We start from the raw sequence: 19,518 nt of genomic DNA, 5'->3' as shown, positions 1-19,518 counted from the left end.
CCTGCAAACCACTTACCATCCCGAATTGGAAACATATTGCCATTCTTTCACAGATGCTGGATCAAAAGTCTGGAACTCCCTCCTTTAAAGTACTGTGGGTGCACCTACACCACATGGACTACAGAGGAGCTCACCACAACCTTCTCAGGGGCAATTAGGGGTGGGCAATAAATACTGGCCTTGCCACTGAAGCCCATATCCCAGGAATGAATGAATGAATGAATTCCTCAATGTTAGTGTGCATCATTTTGACTTTCAACAAAGTACTGTAGTACAAGTTAAAATGTGGAAATGTAATGCTGGAAAAATTCAACATCTGTAGAATGAGAAACAGAATTGACATTTCTCGTCCAATCTGGTTCTTGTCGGAACTTAAGGTAAAAACGTGGTGAGTTTTATGCTATAGTTAAAGGGAGGGGTCAAGTGGAACAAAAGGGAAGGTCAGGGATGGGCTGGAGGGTGGGGGAGATTTAAGAAAGCTTGCATGGATTAAATATCAAAGATACCATGAAACAAAAGGCAAAGGGAGTGGTAATGATGTAGGTCCAGAGTAGGTGTCAATGGGTCAGCTCAGTCTGATCAAGTCTCAGACTGGGCTAACCTTTCTTCTGCTATTAACACCTACTCTGGACCTATACTTTGTTTCTTTACTACTACCACCATTATCTTTGCCTTATGTTTCATGGCATCTTTGGTATTTAAACCTCTCTTCTTCACCCATTTGTGACCTTCCCCGTTGCTCCATGTGTGCACCCCCCTTTTTTAAACAGCATAAAACTCCTCACATTTTTACCTCTTTTGTTCCGAAGAAGAGCGATATTGGACTAGAATGGTTAACTCAGTTTCTTTTTCAGCAGATACAGACCTACTGATATTTTCCAGCACTTTATTTCAGATCTCCAGTGCATGTCATATTGTGTTTTTATTTTAGGTTCGTAGTGGAGTCCACCAGGGGTCATGCTTGTCTTTCTTGAAATACATTAATTGACAGTGGTGTACAGGGAATAATTTCAAAGTTTGCTAATGGTATAAAACTTGGGAGCATTGTGAACTGTGAAGATAGTGTAGAACTTCAAAAACGACATAAATAAGTTGATGGGGCGGCATGGTGGCACAGTGGTTAGCACTGCTGCCTCACAGCGCCTGGGAACTGCGTTCAATTTTGGCCTCGGGTCACTGTCTGTGTGGAGTGTGCACATTCTCCCAGTGCCTGCGTGGATTTCCTCTTGGTGCTCCTGTTTCCTCCCACAGTCCAAAGATGTGCGGGTTAGGTTGATTGGCCATGCTAAATTGACCCTAGCGTTAGGGGGATTAGCAGGGTAAACATGTGGGGTAACAGGAATAGGGCTTGGGTGGGATTGCGGTCGGAGCAGACTTGATGGGCCGAATGGCCTCCTCCTGCCCTGTCGGAATTCTATGATCCTATGAACGGGTGGACATTCATAGAAATTTAAAGTGATTAATTTTGGTGGGAAGAAAATGGAGAAACAAGACAAAATAAAGGGCACAATTCTAAAGAGGGGACAGGAGCAAATGGACCTAGGTATATATGTACATAAGTCATTAAGGATTACAGGACAGGTTGAGAGCACTGTTCATAAAACATAATAGTGTGCTAAGCTTTATCAACAGAGGCATGAAGTACAATAGCAAGGGATTTTATGTTAACTTGTGCAGGACACCAGTTTGGCATCAGCTGGAGTATTGCATTCAGTGTTGTGTGTTGCATTTTAGGTAGGATGTGAAGGTTTTGGGGAGAGTGCAGAAAAGATTCATGAGAATGATTCCTGGGATGAGGAACTTCATTATGAAGATAGTTTGGAGAAGTTGAGGCAGTTTTCCTTGGAAAAAAGAAGGTTGAGAGGAAATGTGATAGAGGTATTCACGATCACAACAGGTCTGGGCAGGATAGGGAAAAACTGTTCCCAACTGTGAAAGGATTGTGAATGAAAGGGCACCGAGTTAAGAAATTGGCAAAAGCAGCAAAGAAAAACGAAGAAAAGCTTTTTTTAAAAAAGCAACAAATGGCTATAGTCTGGAAAGAAGTGCCTCAGTGTGTTGGAGACAGGTTCAGCTGAAGTATTCAAATGGGAATTAGACTGTCATTTAAAATAGAAGAATGTGCAAGGTCACAAGAAGGTGGGAGAATGGCTCCAAGTGAATTGCTCATTTGGAGACAGGGCTGAATGGCCTCATGCTGCACTGTGCCGTTTTTGTAATATGACAACACAAATAGAGTTAGTTTGATTATTGAAAATAAATATTCCACGCTACATACACCATTGTAAATTGCCTCCAATAGTAACTATAGTTAACAGGGCAAGAATAAAGAACACCCATAAGTGCAAGACCTCCTAAAATTACTTAGAATTCAGAAGCTGTTCAGATGAGTACAATGCTCCAACTAATTTAACTACATATTTTTTTCTCTAAATTACCCACAGAAAATATTTTACATCTTAAACTTATTCAACAAATCTTAATATTGTATGCACATCATTATTTCACAATAAGTATACAAATGAAGACAGATATTTTATCAAATTTACCTGATAGAAACCGCAGAAATAAATCAAAACCTTATCCAACATGAACACGTAATAAAAAGCTGACATAAAGTTGTGTTTTTACCTGTTGGCTTTGGGCCTCTTTTGTGTACGGACATGCAAGCAACCGAACAGTATGCTTCAATATTCCCACCAGCTTCTACACGCTGAGTCATGTCAAAGCTTCTACATGGAGTCCTGCATGCTGTGCAGGGCATTATTTTGCTGCATCTCTAAAAGCAGGGTAAAAATATCAAGTTGAAATGGCAAAGTAAGGTCTCAAAATCCAGCAATGTATTTTTTTTAAAAAAAGGTTAGGACTGACACTTCACCTCTAGCATGTACTGACCAAAATTACATAGTGGCGTAAAAAAATTCCAACTGCAAAGATATACTTTAGGGTAGCCATGAAGCAACCAAAAAGAGTAACATTTTGATGCTACTTACTTGAGTGTGTGAATAGCAATGTCAGGAATTAAAATATAGCTCAAAAAAGATTTTGATGACTCAATGAATGTGTGATACTGAACTACACATCAGGAAGAGCAATAATTTAATCCTTGTTCTGTAAATGAGCGAGCTTGGCTCAATCAGAGCAGTAGCGAGAAAGCTACATCTAGCATGCAGCGCTATTACCTCAAGCGTGTAATATTCCAGAGGGACAGAACAGAGGGTTTCCCATACTTGCCACTGAATGAAGGACGATAATGTGTCAAGCTTGGCTTTGCAACTTGTGAAAGCACCAACATTTCCTGGCGTACAATCCATTCTTGGTTCTGTTATGCAGCAATTAAAGCTCAAAAAAATAGAGGTGACTAAGGAATTGCTAAAGGACGGGTTAGAGGGGGCAGGGATACAACAGGATCTCATTTTTTGATCATTACCCAAGGATCCGTTATATGAAACAAATGTGATGCGTATGAATAGAAGGTACGCTCAGCTGAGACACCAATATTCAGTGCTTGGGATCTAGCATGACAAACGGTCTCTTGGGTAAAGCATTGGAGGGCTGCTAGCAAGCTCTGGAGAGAGCAGTCACATAAACAACACCGTCAATAGAATCAAATTGATAAAAGAGCAAGATGTGTTTATAGCCATCTCCAAATGAAGTTCCTTAGCCGAATGTGAGGGACTGTAAAAATATAAAATAACAATTGCCAAGTTTTTGGAGAGGTTGAAATGAGTATCTAGCCTGAAGCTAGTGTCTCCATACATACAATTTCAAGTATTTGTTGAAAAGAAAGTTTCATTTTTATCATTAACACAAAGCCAGGTATCAACCCTGGTTTATTGAAGAGTGCAGAAGACATGCCAGGAGCAGCATCAGGCATACCTTAAAAGGTTTGAACCTGATGAAGCTACAACACAGGACTACTTGCATGCCAAAAAGCATACGCAGCAAGTAAAAGACAGAGCTAAGCAATTCCACAACCATCAGATCAGATCAAAGTTCTGCAGTCCTGCCACCTCCAGCTGTGAATCGTGGTAGATAATTAAACAATTCACTGGAAGAGGAAGCTCCACAAATATCTCCATCCTCAATGATTGAGGAGCCCAATACATCAGTGCAAAAGATAGGGCTGAAGCATTTGCAACAATCTTCAGCCAGAAGTGCCATTTCTGCCTTTTTCAGAGGTCCCCAGCATCATAGGCGTCAGTCTTCAGCCAATTTGATTCACTCCACACAATACGAAGAAATGGTTGAAGGAACTGGATACTGCAAAGGTCATAGGCCCTGACAATGTCCCAGCAATAGTACTTGTGCTCCAGAACTTGCCAAGCTGTTCCAGCACAACTACAACACTGGCATCTACCCAGCACTGTGGAAAATTGCCCAGAGAAAGCAGGACAAATCCAACCAAGCCAATTATCATCCCGTCAGTTTACTCTCGATCATTGGTAAAGTGATAGAAAGGGTGCCAACAAGCAGCAGCTGCTTAACTCCTCACTGATGCTCAGTTTGGATTCTGCCAGGGCCATTCATCTCCTGGCCTCTTGGTTCAAATAAGGACATATTAGATGAACTCCAGAGGTGAGGCGAGAGTGACTGCACTTAACATCAATGCAGCATTTGACTGATTGTGCACCCTAGCAAAACTGGAGTCAATAGGAATCAGTGGGAAAACTCTGCTGGTTGAAGTCATACCTAGCACAAAGGAAGATGGCCGTGATTGTTGGACGTCAGTAATCTCAGCTTCAGGCTATCACTGCAGGAATTCCTCAGGGTAGTGTCCTAGGCCCAACAATCTTCTGCTGCTTCATCAATGACATTCCTTCCATCAAAAGGTCAAAAGTTTGCTGATGACTGCACAATGTTCATCAACATTCGCAATTCCTCAGATATTGAAGCAGTCCATCTCCAAGAAGAGAGAATCTAACCATCACCAATGGCATTCAAAAGACATTAAGCATCACCAAATTTCCACTGTTGGCATCCTGGGCGTTACCACTGACCAGAAACTGAACTGGACTAGCCATATAAATGTTGTGGCTACAAGAGCAGGTCTGAGCTAAAAGTCCTATGGTGAGTAATTCACCCCTTGACTCCCCGAAACCAGTCCACGATCTACGAGGCACAAAGTCAGAAGTGTGATCAAATTCTCTCAACTTGCCTGATGAGAGGAGCTCCAACAATACTCAAGAATCTTGACACCATCTCAAACAATGACGAGACAGAGTACAAGAATGAGATAGAGAACCTGGTGAAGTGGTGTGACGACAATAATCTGTCCCTCAATGTCAACAAAACGAAGGAGATTGTCATCGACTTCAGGAAGCATAGTGGAGAACATGCCCCTATCAACATCAATGGGAAAGTAGTAGAAAGGGTCGAGAGCTTCAAGTTTTTAGGTGTCCAGATCACCAACAACCTGTCCTGGTCCCCCCCCATGCCGACACTATAGTTAAGTCCACCAGCGCCTCTACTTTCTCAGAAAACTGAGGAAATTTGGCATGTCAGCTACGACTCTCTCCAACCTTTACAGATGCGCCATAGAAAGCATTGTTTCTGGTTGTATCACAGCTTGGTATGGCTTCTGCTCTGCCCAAGACTGCAAGAAACTACAAAAGGTCATGAATGTAGCCCAATCCATCACGCAAACCAGCCTCCCATCTATTGGCTCTGTCTACACTTCCCACTGCCTCGGCAAAGCAGCCAGTATAATTAAGGACCCCATGCACCCTGGATACACTCTCTTCTACTTTCTTCCATTGGGAAAAAGATACAAAATTATGAGGTCACATACCAACCGACTGAAGATCAGCTTCTTCCCTGCTGCCAGACTTTTGAATGGACCTACCTCGCACTAAGTTGATTTTTCTCTACACCTTAGCTATGACTGTAACACTACATTGTGCACTCTCTCCTTTCCTTCTCTATTAACGGTATGCTTTGTCTGTATAGCATGTAAGAAACAATACTTCTCGCTGTATACTAATATATGTGACAATAAATCAAATCAAACCAAACCATCCAGGACATTGCAGTATGCTTGCTTTCATAAACTTTCACTTTTGCCAGCGCAGTAGCATTTATCATCTACAAGATACATTGCAGGGACTCACCAAGCCTCTTCAGACTGCACCTTTGAAACCCACGACCATTAACATCTACAAGGACATGGACAGCCAATACATGGGAACACCACCATGTGGAAGTTCCCCTCCAATCCATTCACCGTGCTTACTTGGAAATATATCACCATTCCTTCACAGGCACTGGGTCAAAATCCTGAAACTCCCTCCCTAACAGCAAATGGGTGTACCTACACCACATGTGGCAATTCAAGGCGGCAACTCAACACCACCTTCTCAGGGGCAATTACGGATGGGCAACAAATGCTGGCCTAGCCAGTGACACGGACATCCGATGAATGAATAAAGGATGAGGAACAACACAGCAATTCATAATGCTACCCTTAACATTGATGAATTTTGATGCTGATGTAATAGGCACAAGTGGCTTCAGCCACTTATTTTAATCATTCGAATGTAACCAGACTGCCACTTGTCAATTTTTTTAAAGTTATAAAACTGAAGGTTTTCCAGATTAAAAATTTGGCAGATATATTGAAGTCTTCTGCAAGTATTTAGCAAAACATGTAGCTTTCTACACCTATAAGCATAAACTACTTGTAATTCAAAAACTAGAACAAATTACAAGTGATTATTGGAAATGTTCATCGGTTCAACAGACACAAAATAGCGAACAAATTACCTGTTTAAAATCATTGAGGCATCTGGAACTACAGAATCTTTTGTGATGGCCATCATGGAAAAGAAAGTGGTTTCCAGATCCTTTATTATAACAGTATATCCCACACTGATCACAGCAGTTCATTACAAGTCCATTGGCTTGTCTATATTTGTTGAAACAAACATCACTGCAAAGTTTGTGGACGAAATTTTTAAAGCTTACTTCATGTCGAATCTATAAAAAAAAGTGAATTAATATCATCTAGGTTGCACATGTAAATTAGCTGCCAGGTTTTGTATTCACTTTTTAATAGGTACTTTCTCAGTTTACATTCAAATAATAGGCAACGGTCTAATAAGGTTTAACATTCAGAAATCAAAATAGTGATTACAGCAAACTGCTCTATATTCTCCCTAGTTCTCTGGCCTCAGGCTGTGAAACATGTGCAATAATTAGAGTGTACAACCCAGTCTAAGGCTCTGACGATCACGTTAAGCTAGATGTTTGTGCACAAAGCATAGAAGTAATTCTCAAATGTTCCTTCCTCCATCCGGCAGCACAATTCATGTATGTAATTGGGCAGCATTGGAGAAAAAAAAAGTAGGAACTTCCTTAAAATAGTTTACATTCACTATTTAAATACTCAACCATGGATGGCTGGGAGTTGATAACAGATTTAAATAATCATTTATAGTTGTTTGTTTTTTGTTCTTCAGCTATTGGTTCCAACAAGGCTGTTTATTTTCCCACTGGGTCCATTTTCCACCTTCCTGCTACTTAGCTTACTAAGTAGAAAGTGGATGGTGCAGCAGTAAAAAGAATACAACTAGCCCAACTCATCCAGAGAACGTTGCTCTCCACGAGACCAAACCAAATGCCCATCACAAAAGTAAATAAACACACAACGCTCTCCTTCAAGACTTGGCCTGCATTGAACAAGCAGCTTTTGACGGTCATCTGATTATTGAGATTAAACAGTTTTGGTGCTCACTTGCAAATATTCTTTATTATTTTATTAAGATTATGATTTGGAACGGTAACACCATATCACATCTCTTGTAGAATTTAAGATACATGAACAGGAATAATCACTGCATCCCTTTGGAGCCTTGCTTTGCCATTTAATAAGATCATGGCTGATCATCTACGTTAATGCCACCTCTGATGAAAAGTCATCAACCTGAAACATCAAGTGTTTCTCTTGACAGATGCTGCCTGGTCTGCTGAGTATATCCAGAATTTTCTGTTTTTATTTTGAATCATCGCTGAACCCTTTCTATGGCAAGTCTATCCTTCTTTAGGTAAGGAGATCAAAACTGGACACAATACTCCAGATGTTTTGCTGCAATTATATAGGATATTGGTGAGGCCACACCTGGAGTATTGTGTGCAATTTTGGTGTCCTTATCTGAGGAAAGATATCCTTGCTATCGAGGGAGTACAGCGAAGGTTTCCCAGGCTGATTTCTGGGATGGCAGGTCTGTCATATGAAGAGAGACCAAGTCAGTTTGGATTATATTCACTGATGTTTAGAAGAGTAAAAGGGGATCTCATAGAAACTTATAAAATTCTAACAGGGTTAGACAGGGCAGATTCAGAAAGAATGTTCCCAATAGTGGGGGAGTACAGAAATAGGGTTCATAGTTTTGAGGATAAGCGGTAAATCTTTTAGAACGGATAGGAGAAATTTCTTCACCCAGAGGGTGGTGAATGTATGGAATTCACTAACACAATGTAGTTGAGGCCAAAATGTTGTCCGATTTCATGAAGAAATTAGATACAGCTTAAGGGTTAAAGGGATCAAGGGATATTGTTGTTGGGGGGGGGGGGGGGAATCAGGATATTGAAATTGATTATCAACCATGATCAAAATGAATGGCGGAGCAGGCTTGAAGGATCGAATGGCCTACTCCTACTTCTAGTTTCTATGTGCATTCTCACCAAGGCTCTATACAATTACAGTGGCACTTTACTCTTAATTCCAATCCATCTGCAACAGCCAACAACCAACAAAAGCCATTTGCTTTCCTAAATGTGTATGCTAACTTTCAGTAATGTGTGCGCAAAAAATGCCCAGTATTCACCATTTTGAAAATATTCTGTTTTTCTACTTATCCTACTAAATGGATAACTTCACACCTCCACTTTATGTTACATCTGCCATGTTCTTACTTGTAAACGTAATGTATCTATGTCCTTCTCAAAGCTTCCTTTCCCACCCAACTTTGTATTACTAGCAAACTTCAATACATTACATTTGATTCTCTCACCTAGGTCACTGATTATAGATGTAAGCAGCTGAGACTCAAAGCACTAATCCTTGCAACACTCTACTAACTCAGTCTGAAATTCTGAAAATGGCCCTTAATACTGAGTTCTTAAAACCCCTGGTCACTAAACTCTGTTTCTCATCATTTTCTGAATTTTGTGTGCCTTCTATCGTGAAGACAGATACAAAGTTAAATGCAAAATACTGCAGATACTGGAATCTGAAACAAAAACAGAAAATGCTGGAAAATCTCTGCAAGTCTGATGGCATGTGGGGAGAGAATAGAGCCAACGTCGAGGTTAGATGACCTTTCGTCAGAGCTGAAAGCAAAGAGGTGTTGAGGGGGGGTGGGGGGTAGAATTGACAGTGCAAGCTGGAGAAACAGCACCTCATCTTCTGATTGGGCACTTTACAGCCTTCTGGACTGAACACCGAGTTCAACAACTTCAGAGGATGAACTTTCTCCTCCACCTTCACTCCATTTATTTTATTTCATTCAACCATTTTATCATCCTTCTTTCTCACTTCTATCTTTCCACTTCTCCATTCCAGCTCTTCTTTTCGCACCGTCTCCCCCTCCCCCTCTCAGTGCAACTGCCACATTCCTCAGGCATCCTTTAACAATTCTTGCATTTTGATCACTTAACGGACACTCTTAGCACCTTCACAGCTTTCTGTATCCTCATTTACATTCCCTTTGTCCAATTCCAACCCCCTCCCCCCACCCCAATAGTATAAATCTCTGCTGATTTTCTTTGCTCTCGGCACAGATACAAAGTGTTAGTTTAATGTCTCTGCCATTTTCCTACTCCCATTTAAATTTCTCCTGCCTCTGCTTCACATTTGCCTTTGCTCATTAGTTTCTTTTTGCATTCCTATAAAATATGTTTTTATTTCCCTTGCTAGCTTACGCTCGTTCTCTTTTCTACCATTAATTCCTGGCCATCCTATGCTGAGCTCTCGAATCATCCGGCTAACTTCTCTTTTTGGCAACACTTCAAGCCTTTTCTTTAAATCTAATCTTGAGAACTAGTTGCTGGTATAGTCATTTGGTCCTTCTAACCTGCTCTGCCATTCAACAAGATCATGGGCTTATCTTTTAGCATAAAGTTTATTTAGTGTCATAAGTAGGCTTACTGCACTGCAATGAAGTTACCGTGAAAATCCCATTGTCGCCACACTCTGGTGCCTGTTCAGGTACACTGAAGGAGAATTTAGCATAGCCAATGCACCTAACCAGCACGTCTTTTGGACTGTGGGAGGAAAACAGAGCACCCGGAGGAAACCCATGCAGACACGGGGAGAACGTGCAGACCCCACACGGACAGTGACCCAAGCCACGAATCGAATCCGGGTCCCTGGCAATGTGAGGCAGCAGTGCTAACCACTGTGCCGCCCATGACTCACCTTCCTGCACTAATCCCATGTATCTTAATTCCCCTTTACTCAAAAGAACTATCAACCTTGTTTGTCATGGTTGAATTTTTGCTGTGTGGTTTTTAATTGCTTATGGGTTGGACATTCACTAAAATTTGGAATTATTTCTTTCAACATTTACCTTTGCTCATCAGATCTTTAAACCTAGTTTCCCAACCTACCTTTGCCAACTCATGCCTGAGACCAAGTCTGCCTGTTCAGATTTAGGGCCTTGGTTTTGGTCTTAAATAAGTTGTTTTTGAATAATATGTTCTCAAACTAAAAGCAAAATCATAACATGACCACTCTTCTTCAGAGGCTCCTTTACTACAAGTTTATTAATTAACCCTGTGTAATTACACAATATATGAGATCTAAAACAGCCTGGTCCCAGTTGGCTCCTTGACATACTGACCTAGAAAACAATCTTGAACACTTTCCATGAACGTGGCCTCCACACTACTGCTGCAAATTTGGTTTGCGGGGTCAATATGATTGAAGTCTTCCATGAATGCTGTATTATTCTTGTTATATGCACCTCTAATTTCCTGATTTATATTTCTTGTGACGCTATAACTATTGGTAAACTACTTCTGTTGTTTGGTAATATAGTACTTAAATATTGCTGAAAAAAGACATGTTAAAGACTTTCATCTTTGCACACTGACTGGTTGAGTATAGTCTGTACTCTGCCTGTTATGAACACCCAAGAAACATATTGTGGATTCAATCAGCCAATTGTTGGCAGGTATAGCTTATGTACCAGGTATCATATCTGCACAGAAATTCATAAACAACACTGTCCAATTGTGTGGTACGTACTCAACTAGCCTGTGCTTGCAAAACCCAAAAAAAGCGCTTATTGGTAGATGCAATTCCATGATTTGAAAGCACTTGCTGAACAATTCTGAGAGCGCAAATAGCTGCATGAACAACCAATTGAGATATCAGTAAAGCTTGTAATGTGGCTCATTTCCACTTGCTAGAAGCTAGAACATACATAGATACACAGAAACCACTCTCTACAAACAGGATACGTTCAAACCTTGTGCCTTTTTCTGAATTACCCCGAAGCATGGGTGGCTATTATGCCTTGCTGTTTCTTCCATGACAACAACTCAGATCAACTTACGACAAACTGTGCCAATGCCATGCTACTTAATTGCACTGGTTGTTGGGTGTTTGGAGAGCAGGTAAGTTGCTGAAATGATTACCATACTTTAAGATGGTGATTTAAAATGCCAAACCTAATATTCCCTGAAAGTATGGGTAAGTAGGAAGTGTAAAATATTCAATCCTATTGACTGTAAACTTACCATGGCATCTTTCTGCCATATCTGCCCAGTGAGACCTGCAGGTTGAATATGTTGGTCCTGTCTGCTTTTCCTGGTAACTTCCCGAATCCATATTCTGTAAAGTTCAGCAATTTGCTTTCTAAAGCAGCTCCAAAAATTATTTTCTGTAACTATTCTTCTTTTTCAGTAGACAATTGCTGTTTTCATATCAATATTCCTGTACTTGACCTTGACTTTGTTGCAGGGACATCTTTCTCAGAATGCATTAGCTGAACTACAAGGATAGTTGAATCTTTTGATCCTCTGAATTATTTACAGATCCGTTGCATAATAAGGAAATCACTTAGAAGGATGCCTTTTTATATGGTGTGTCCAGTGACCCAGTAAAGTTCAGAAAATGCTGAAGAAAATGATCATTCTTATCTGAGTGAAAGAGTACCCTGTTTTACATTAGCTAGTGGGAGAACCGGATTCCTACTGGTGTGTATTGCAGATATATTCCTTGGTGTAGGTGGCAGTAAATGCAGTCAACTATTTTCTGACATTAGAAATATGGGTATTTAAAGCGAATGAGTAAAGGTTTAGAGTTGACAGTGATTTTTTAATGAACTATATCTGTTCATTGACAGCAACATTTTATAAATTCTCATTGAAGAATGGATGTGTTTGATGATTCTTTCCAGGGGCTCTGACTATCTTTTTAGAAATGCTTTGTTTCGCTGTGCGTGTGAGGAATAGCTGACCATTCCCTATCAATACCCTCCCTCTGATATTCAGTAATTGGCTCATGGAACTCAGCTGTTGCACGAGAAACCAAGTATGTATTGGTGATCTGGGCTCTCGGGTTCCCTGGGAGATTCTGCAGGACTGGGTCTATTAGATCCTGAGGATACGATCAGGGATGTCTTTGCACATCAGGGCGGCATGGTAGCACAGTGGTTAGCACTGCTGCTTCACAACTCCAGGGACCCGGGTTCGATTCCCGGCTTGGGTCACTATCTGTGTGGAGTTTGCACATTCTCCTCATGTCTGCGTGGGTTTCCTCCGGGTGCTCCGGTTTCCTCCCACAGTCCAAAGATGTGCGGGTTAGGTTGATTGGCCATGCTAAAATTGCCCTTAGTGTCCTGAGATGCATAGGTTAGAGGGTAAATATGTAGGGATATGGGGGTAGGGCCTGGGTGGGATTGTGGTCGGTGCAGACTCGATGGGCCGAATGGCCCCTTTCTGTGCTGTAGGGTTTCTATGATTCTAACTTGCCAACAATTCAGCATCCTTTTTCTCCTGTGATATAAACTTTTGTGATCCATTGAAATTTAGCATTCCTGCATTTGTCCTAATAGTTGCATGACAAAAGGCTTGGGCAATAAGTCTCACTTTTCAGCAAGAATCTGTCTACCGTTGTTTTCTAGCCCTTATTAGCTCTATCCAAACTGATTTGACAGCCTGATTTCCCAAGCTACAATCCTTTCTCTCCTGAGTTTAAGTCATCCTCTGTTACCAAGGCTACCTCCCCAGTCCTTTTCCATTTGGCTGTCTCCTTGAAAAGTATCGTACAATAAAAGTTAGCCTTCAATCTTTGTCACTCTGAAACCACATCTCCTTAACACCTCAGATCTCTCCATAAACAATGAGCTGTCCAATGAAGTGCAATAATTATTATTAAAAGTGTGGCACTTACTCTGCACACAGCATGACACCACAAATAATGAAAAAAAGCAATTAATCATTTTTTTTGCGGGGGTGCAGAAAAGAAGATCCAAACTTCCCTGATAATCTTCAAACAGTGCTGTGGCAATCTAGGATCTGGCTGCACATGTAGGAGGGGCAGTTAGGAATTGGGCTCATTTCATATGGAGAGATAGAAGTATGACAACCCTGCGCTCCTTCATTACTGCACTAAAGTGCAAAATTAGATTATATGCTTAGATCCTGGACTGGAGCTTCAAACTAGTATCCCTACTCAGATAAAAATTTTAATCAACTTTTCTATGATTCAATAAGCCAAATTAACACATTAAATAGTAAGAAGTCTCACAACACCAGGTTAAAGTCCAACAGGTTTATTTGGAATTACGAGCTTTCAGAGCGCTGCTCCTTCATCAGGTGAGTGGAGGTAGGTTCACAAACACAGCATATATCGGCAAAGACACAATTGCCAGATAATTACAGATTGGAATGTGAAGAATGATTGGAATGCGAGTCTTTACAGGTAATCAATTCTTTACAAGTACAGTGTGTGTGGAGAGAGGGATAATCACAGATTAAAGAGGTGTGAATTGTCTCAAGCCAGGACAGTTTGTAGGATTTTGCAAACCCAGGCAGTATGATGGGGATTACATGTAGTGTGACATAAATCCAAGATCCCGGTTGAGGCCGTCCTCATGCATGTGGATCTTGGCTATCAGTTTCTGCCCGGCAATTCTGTGTTGTCATATGTCTTGAAGGCCGCTTACCCGAAGATTGGAGGCTGAATGCCCTCGACTTGGAGTGTTCCCCGACTGGAAGGGAACACTCCTGCCTGGCGATTTTTGCGCAGTGTCCGTTCATCCGTTGTCATAGCGTCTGCATGGTCTTGCTGATGTACCACGCCATGGGACATCCTTTCCTGCAATGTGTGAGGTAGACAACATTGGCCGAATCAGTGTGTACCGTGTACCTGATGGGTGGTATTCTCAAGTGCGATGGTGGTATCCGCGTCGATGATCCGGCATATCCTGCAGAGGTTGCCATGGCAGGGTCGTGTGGTGTCGTGGTCGCTGTTCTCCTGAAGGCTGGGTAGTTTGCTGTGAACAATGGTCTGTTTGAGATTGGGGCGGTTGTTTGAAGGCAAGTATCAGGGGTCTGGGGATGACCTTGGCGAGCTGTTCGTCATCATCAATGACATGTTGAAGGCTCCAAAGATAGTGTCGTAGTTTCTCCGTTCCGGGACTGGAAGATGAAGGGTACTCTGTTGGTCATGTCCCATGTTTGTCTTTTGAGGAGGTTGGTGCAGTTTTTCGCTGTGGCGCGCCGGAACTGTCGATCAATGAGTCGAGCGCTATACCCCGTTCTTACAAGTGCGTCTTCCAGCGTCCATAGGTGTCTATTGCGTTCCTCCTCGCCTGAACATATCCTGTGTATACACGTGGCTTCTTTAATGTGTTTAGGATGGAAGCTGGAGAACTGGAGCATCGTGAAGTTATCTGTGGACTTGCGGACTTCACGCTACCTGTTGAACTTTAATCTGGTGTTGAGAGAGTTTTTACTGTGCCCACTCCAGTCCAATGCCGGCATCTCCACATCATGGTAAGTAAAATGTTATTTTACTTCACACTAGCAATGTCAAAATATACGACTCACTATTACATATATTTAATAATTTGCTCGGAAAAGGTTTAGTGGCAGACGACTGGCCTATAGATTACATTATACCTACGGTTAAGAAGTGAGGTAGATAGAACTTGTCCAAGGAAGAGTCAGCTTAACTTTGGTCAGAAAATCTAGAGGAAAGTCTTGTTTGACCAACTTCATTTAATTTTTTGAAGAGGTATACCAGTAACACCAATTATCAAGATTTCCAAAAAGCCTTCGATAAGGGGCCATATAATAGACTAATGAATAAGGGCACGTTGACAAGTAGCAGCATGGATAGTAAGCTGGCTAGAATACAGAAAGCACACAGTAGGGTGAGGGGTAGCTACTCAGAATGGTGAAATTGGGACAAGCAGAGTCCCACATCATTCTGATTACCATATTATTTAAAACAATCTAAAGGCTTTGGAGCGGGAGTGAAAAATATTTACAAGGGTGATACAAAAGCTGAAGCGCTAGACCTTTGAAGAAAGGACAGGAAAGAGTAAAAAGCTCAATTTTTTTGTGACAAGGAATCATGTTTTTTTTAAAGACGTTTTTATAATCTGTAGTGAATGTATATACTTCTAAGCTATTTCATATAGGTGGAAATAGTGGGTTTCAATTGGGTAGATTAGTTTTTCCCAATGCATCTGTATCAAATCACTAAAGTTACCTCAGTATTTCAGCATTCAATGCAGTTAGTGCATGTAATAGAGGATGAAGTCCATACCAACAACAGAACTTGCTGGATTCTGTCCATGCAAAGCAAATGACAATGGCAGTGCTTCGCAAACTATATTCCAGAACACCATGCAAATAATTGGAAATTCACGGACACTGTTTGTCACAAAAAAGGGCATTTAGCTAGAAAACGCAGGGGTGCCAAGAGCATGTCAAAGACTGGGCAGGGAAATTCCAAGTACAAAGAAATTTTAGTCAGCTGCACAACACCACCTTGAAAGCACAGAGCAGGAAGAGGAGTGCTCCTACAACATGTTCAATGTGAGTGACCCATGCATGGAGCATATCTATGCTACAGTGGAGGATGATGGAAAAAATTGAAGATGGACGTGACACGGTAGCCTGTGTATATCATCTATCAGGAGACCGACAGAAAGACTTGGGGCTCTAAGCAAGTGCATGCCTTAACTCGGGCAGACATCGAACTACAGATGTTCAAGGATGAGACCATACCATTGCTTGGGGCTTTAGAGGTTATTATTGCACACAATAATAGCCAAGAGGTGGAATGTCTTGTTGAAGTTGTACAAGACATTGGTAAGGCCACACTTGGAATACTGTATACAGTTCTGGTCACCCTATTATAGAAAGGATATTATTAAACTAGAAAGAGTGCAGAAAAGATTTATTAGGATGCTACCAGGACTTGATGGATTGAGTAATAAGGAGAGGCTGGATAGACTTGGACTTTTTTCTCTGGAGCGTAGGAGGCTGAGGGGTGATCTTAGAGGTCTATAATGAGGGGCACAGATCAGCGAGATAATCAATATCTTTTCCCAAAGGTAGGGGAATCTAAAACTAGAGGGCATAGGGTTAAGGTGAGAGGGAGAGATACAAAAGTGTCCAGAGAGGCAATTTTTTCACACAGAGGGTGGTGAGTGTCTGGAACAAGCTGCCAGGAGGTAGTAGTAGAGGCGGGTACAATTGTCTTTTAAAAAGCATTTAGATAGTTACATGGGTACAATGGGTAAAGAGGGATATGGGCCAAATGCGGGTAATTGGGATTAGCTTAGGGGTTTTTTTAAAAAAAGGGCAGCATGGACAAGTTGGGCCGAAGGGCCTGTTTCCATGCTGTAAACCTCTATGACAACAGCCAAGAAGCAACAGCATGGCTCCTAGTGGTAAAAGAGAATGGGCCTAGTCTACTAGGGTGTGACTGGCTCAGTTAAATTCAGTTGAACTGGGATAAGATAAAGCACACACAAGTAACAAAGAATGTCATTCAGAAATATCATTCAGAAATATCTTGAGCTTTTCAAAGATGAATCGGGTACATTGCAGGGCACTACAGTTAAGTTGTCCGTGGACTCTCAAGCTATTCCTTGTCTTTTAAAACCATGACAATACCCTACATCATGAAAGACAAAGTGGAGGAGGAGTTGGAGCGGCTGCAGAGGTTTGGAATCATTGAGCCTATTCAGTTCTTACGCTGGGCAGCCCCAATTGTTTATGTTCTTAAAGACGATGGCACTGTGCGCATATGCGGGGACTACAAACTCGCCATCAATCAGGCCTTCAAGCTGATGCTTACCCGTTGCCGTGTGTGGATGATCTGTTTTCAACCCTTGCAGGAGGCAAGATGGTTTCAAAGCTCGACAGGAGCCATTCCTATCAGCAGCTTTTGTTAGAGGAGGACTCAAACAGTATGTTACAATTAACAGTCAAAAGGTTTATTCAAATACAACCACTCTGATTTTCGGGGGGGGGGGTCTTCCAGTCTGGCAATTTTTCAGAGGGCAATCTGTTGCAGGGGATTCCTCATGTAGCAGTTTACGTGGAAGGCATCCTGATCACAGGGAAAAGTGAGGAGCACCTCAACAACCTGTATCAAGTGTTAAAAGAGATTTTCAGAGGCAGGACTGCACCTGAATCATAGCAAATGTATTTCCAGGCACAAGAATGTGGAATATCTGGGTCACAAAATTACAGTGCAGGGCCTGTCCACCGTGAAGGGCAAAGTCAGAGCAATCAAGGAAGCTCCAAACCACAGGAGTGTGTCTGAGCTCAGGTTATTTCTGGTCAAAATAAATTACCATGGGAAGTTTCTGCCTGACCTTTGAACAACCACTGTATCTGCTGCTCTTCAAAGAGACCCAATGGAAGTAGGGCCCCATGACAAAAGAAAACTTTCAAGGACATGAGAGTGCTGTTACAGTAGCCAATCTGCTGGTTCACTTCGATCAGCTTATTCTGTCATGCAGTGCCCCGCCCTATGGCAGCAGGGCACTGCTCCCTCACCTGATGGAAGACGGGTCAGAAAAACTCATTGCATTCGCAACACTTATGCTGGCAATAGCTGAGAAGGGATATTCACAGCTAGACAAGGAAGGTCTGGCCATTGTTTTCATTGTGACTTAGTTTCATCAGTATCTTTGTCGTCATCAATTCACTACATGTACAGACAAGTCACTGATTAGACGTTTTAGTGAAAAAAGTGCATTCCTACCATGGCCTTGGCGAAAATACAGCGCTAGGCTCTCACATTGCCAGCCTACCAGTATAACAGTGTGCACAGGATGGGGAAATGACAATGCAAATGACCTAAACATTCCCCTTTTCCAGACATGCCCATAAAAACATTTCCTCCAAAGACAATTTTCTTGCTTGACAGACTTTCAAATTCTCCTGTGAATGCAGAACAGACCAAACAGTGGACAGACTGGGACTCTGTCCCTTCCCAAATGAAGACTGTTTATGCAGGTTGACCTCATGTTATAGGGATGATGAACTGAGACCATATGCAAAATGCAAAGCTGAGCTAAGTGTGCAGGATGGCTCCATTCTTTAGGGGTCCAGAATGGTCCTCTCATCCGGTCATCACGGGTCTTCATTGAAGTCCATGAGGCTCACCCGTGTTTCTCCCAAATGAAAAGTTTAGCAACGTTATATGTCTGGTGGCCCAACATGGATCAGGACTTGGAGAAGAAAGAAATCCTGTTCGGAATGTCATTAACCAAAAGATGGCGCCACCAACACCACTACATTCATGGGGGTGGCCTGATCGTCCCTGGTCCAGGCCTCATGTGGACTTTGCAGGGCCTTTCATGGGTCATACAGGGTTTCAGACACTAAGTGGCTGGAAGTGCACATCATGAGCAACATCAGAGCTCCCATTACAATACAGAAGCTGCACCAAGTTCTTGTCACTCATGGCTTATATGATTCTGTTGTCTCTATTAACAACAACGTTTATCACGGACTTGCTCCAAGAGTTCACGCAGAGAAATCGAATACGCCACGTGCGCAATGCTCCTTTTCATCCCACCTCAAAACGGTTTAGCAGAGTGAGCTGTGCAGACACTGAAAGAAGGACTGAAAAGAATGACAGGCAAAACTTTGGAACCAAGTTCTCACGGTTCTTATTTCAGTATCACATCATGCCACAAATGACGACAGGGCTCCCACTGGCTGAAATGCTGCTGATGGGCAGGAAGCCAAAATCTCACCTGGAACTGCGGCACCTAGATGTCAAAGTGCAAGTGAGAAGGAGCCAGGAAAAGCAAAAGGAGAGACATGACCATCTTGCTATGGAAAGACAGTTCAATCTAAATGATTGTGTCTATGTGAGGCATTTCGGATGTAACCAATGCTGGATGCCTGGAGTCACTCTCTGGTCCTGCCTCTTCAGTGGTGAAACAAACTTATAGTGACAAACAACAGGATCACATTCGTTCGCACCAAGACTCAAACAGCAAAGTTTTGCGACCACATGGCAGAAGGAAT

At 42.0% G+C, this 19,518-nt stretch overlaps 1 protein-coding gene across 2 annotated transcripts in view; it reads right to left on the bottom strand.

Annotated features, from left to right (window-relative positions):
• The window catches only part of zmym2 (zinc finger, MYM-type 2), a 114,390-nt gene that overhangs the window by 44,678 nt on the left and 50,194 nt on the right, over nt 1-19,518 (bottom strand). The window contains exons 7-8 of one of the 2 annotated variants that reach the window (XM_078222086.1): nt 6,763-6,975; nt 2,632-2,779 (exon numbers count right to left, since the gene is read on the bottom strand). In XM_078222086.1, the coding sequence (XP_078078212.1) occupies nt 2,632-2,779; nt 6,763-6,975 (361 nt within the window). The remainder of the gene's footprint in view (nt 1-2,631; nt 2,780-6,762; nt 6,976-19,518) is intronic. The other variant, XM_078222088.1, reaches the window with a different exon arrangement.

Source organism: Mustelus asterias, chromosome 10 (genome assembly GCF_964213995.1).
Source record: "Mustelus asterias chromosome 10, sMusAst1.hap1.1, whole genome shotgun sequence".
NCBI lineage: Eukaryota > Metazoa > Chordata > Chondrichthyes > Carcharhiniformes > Triakidae > Mustelus > Mustelus asterias.
The sequence above is the reverse complement of the archived record's forward strand: the minus strand, read 5'-3'. Positions and strand labels throughout refer to the sequence as shown.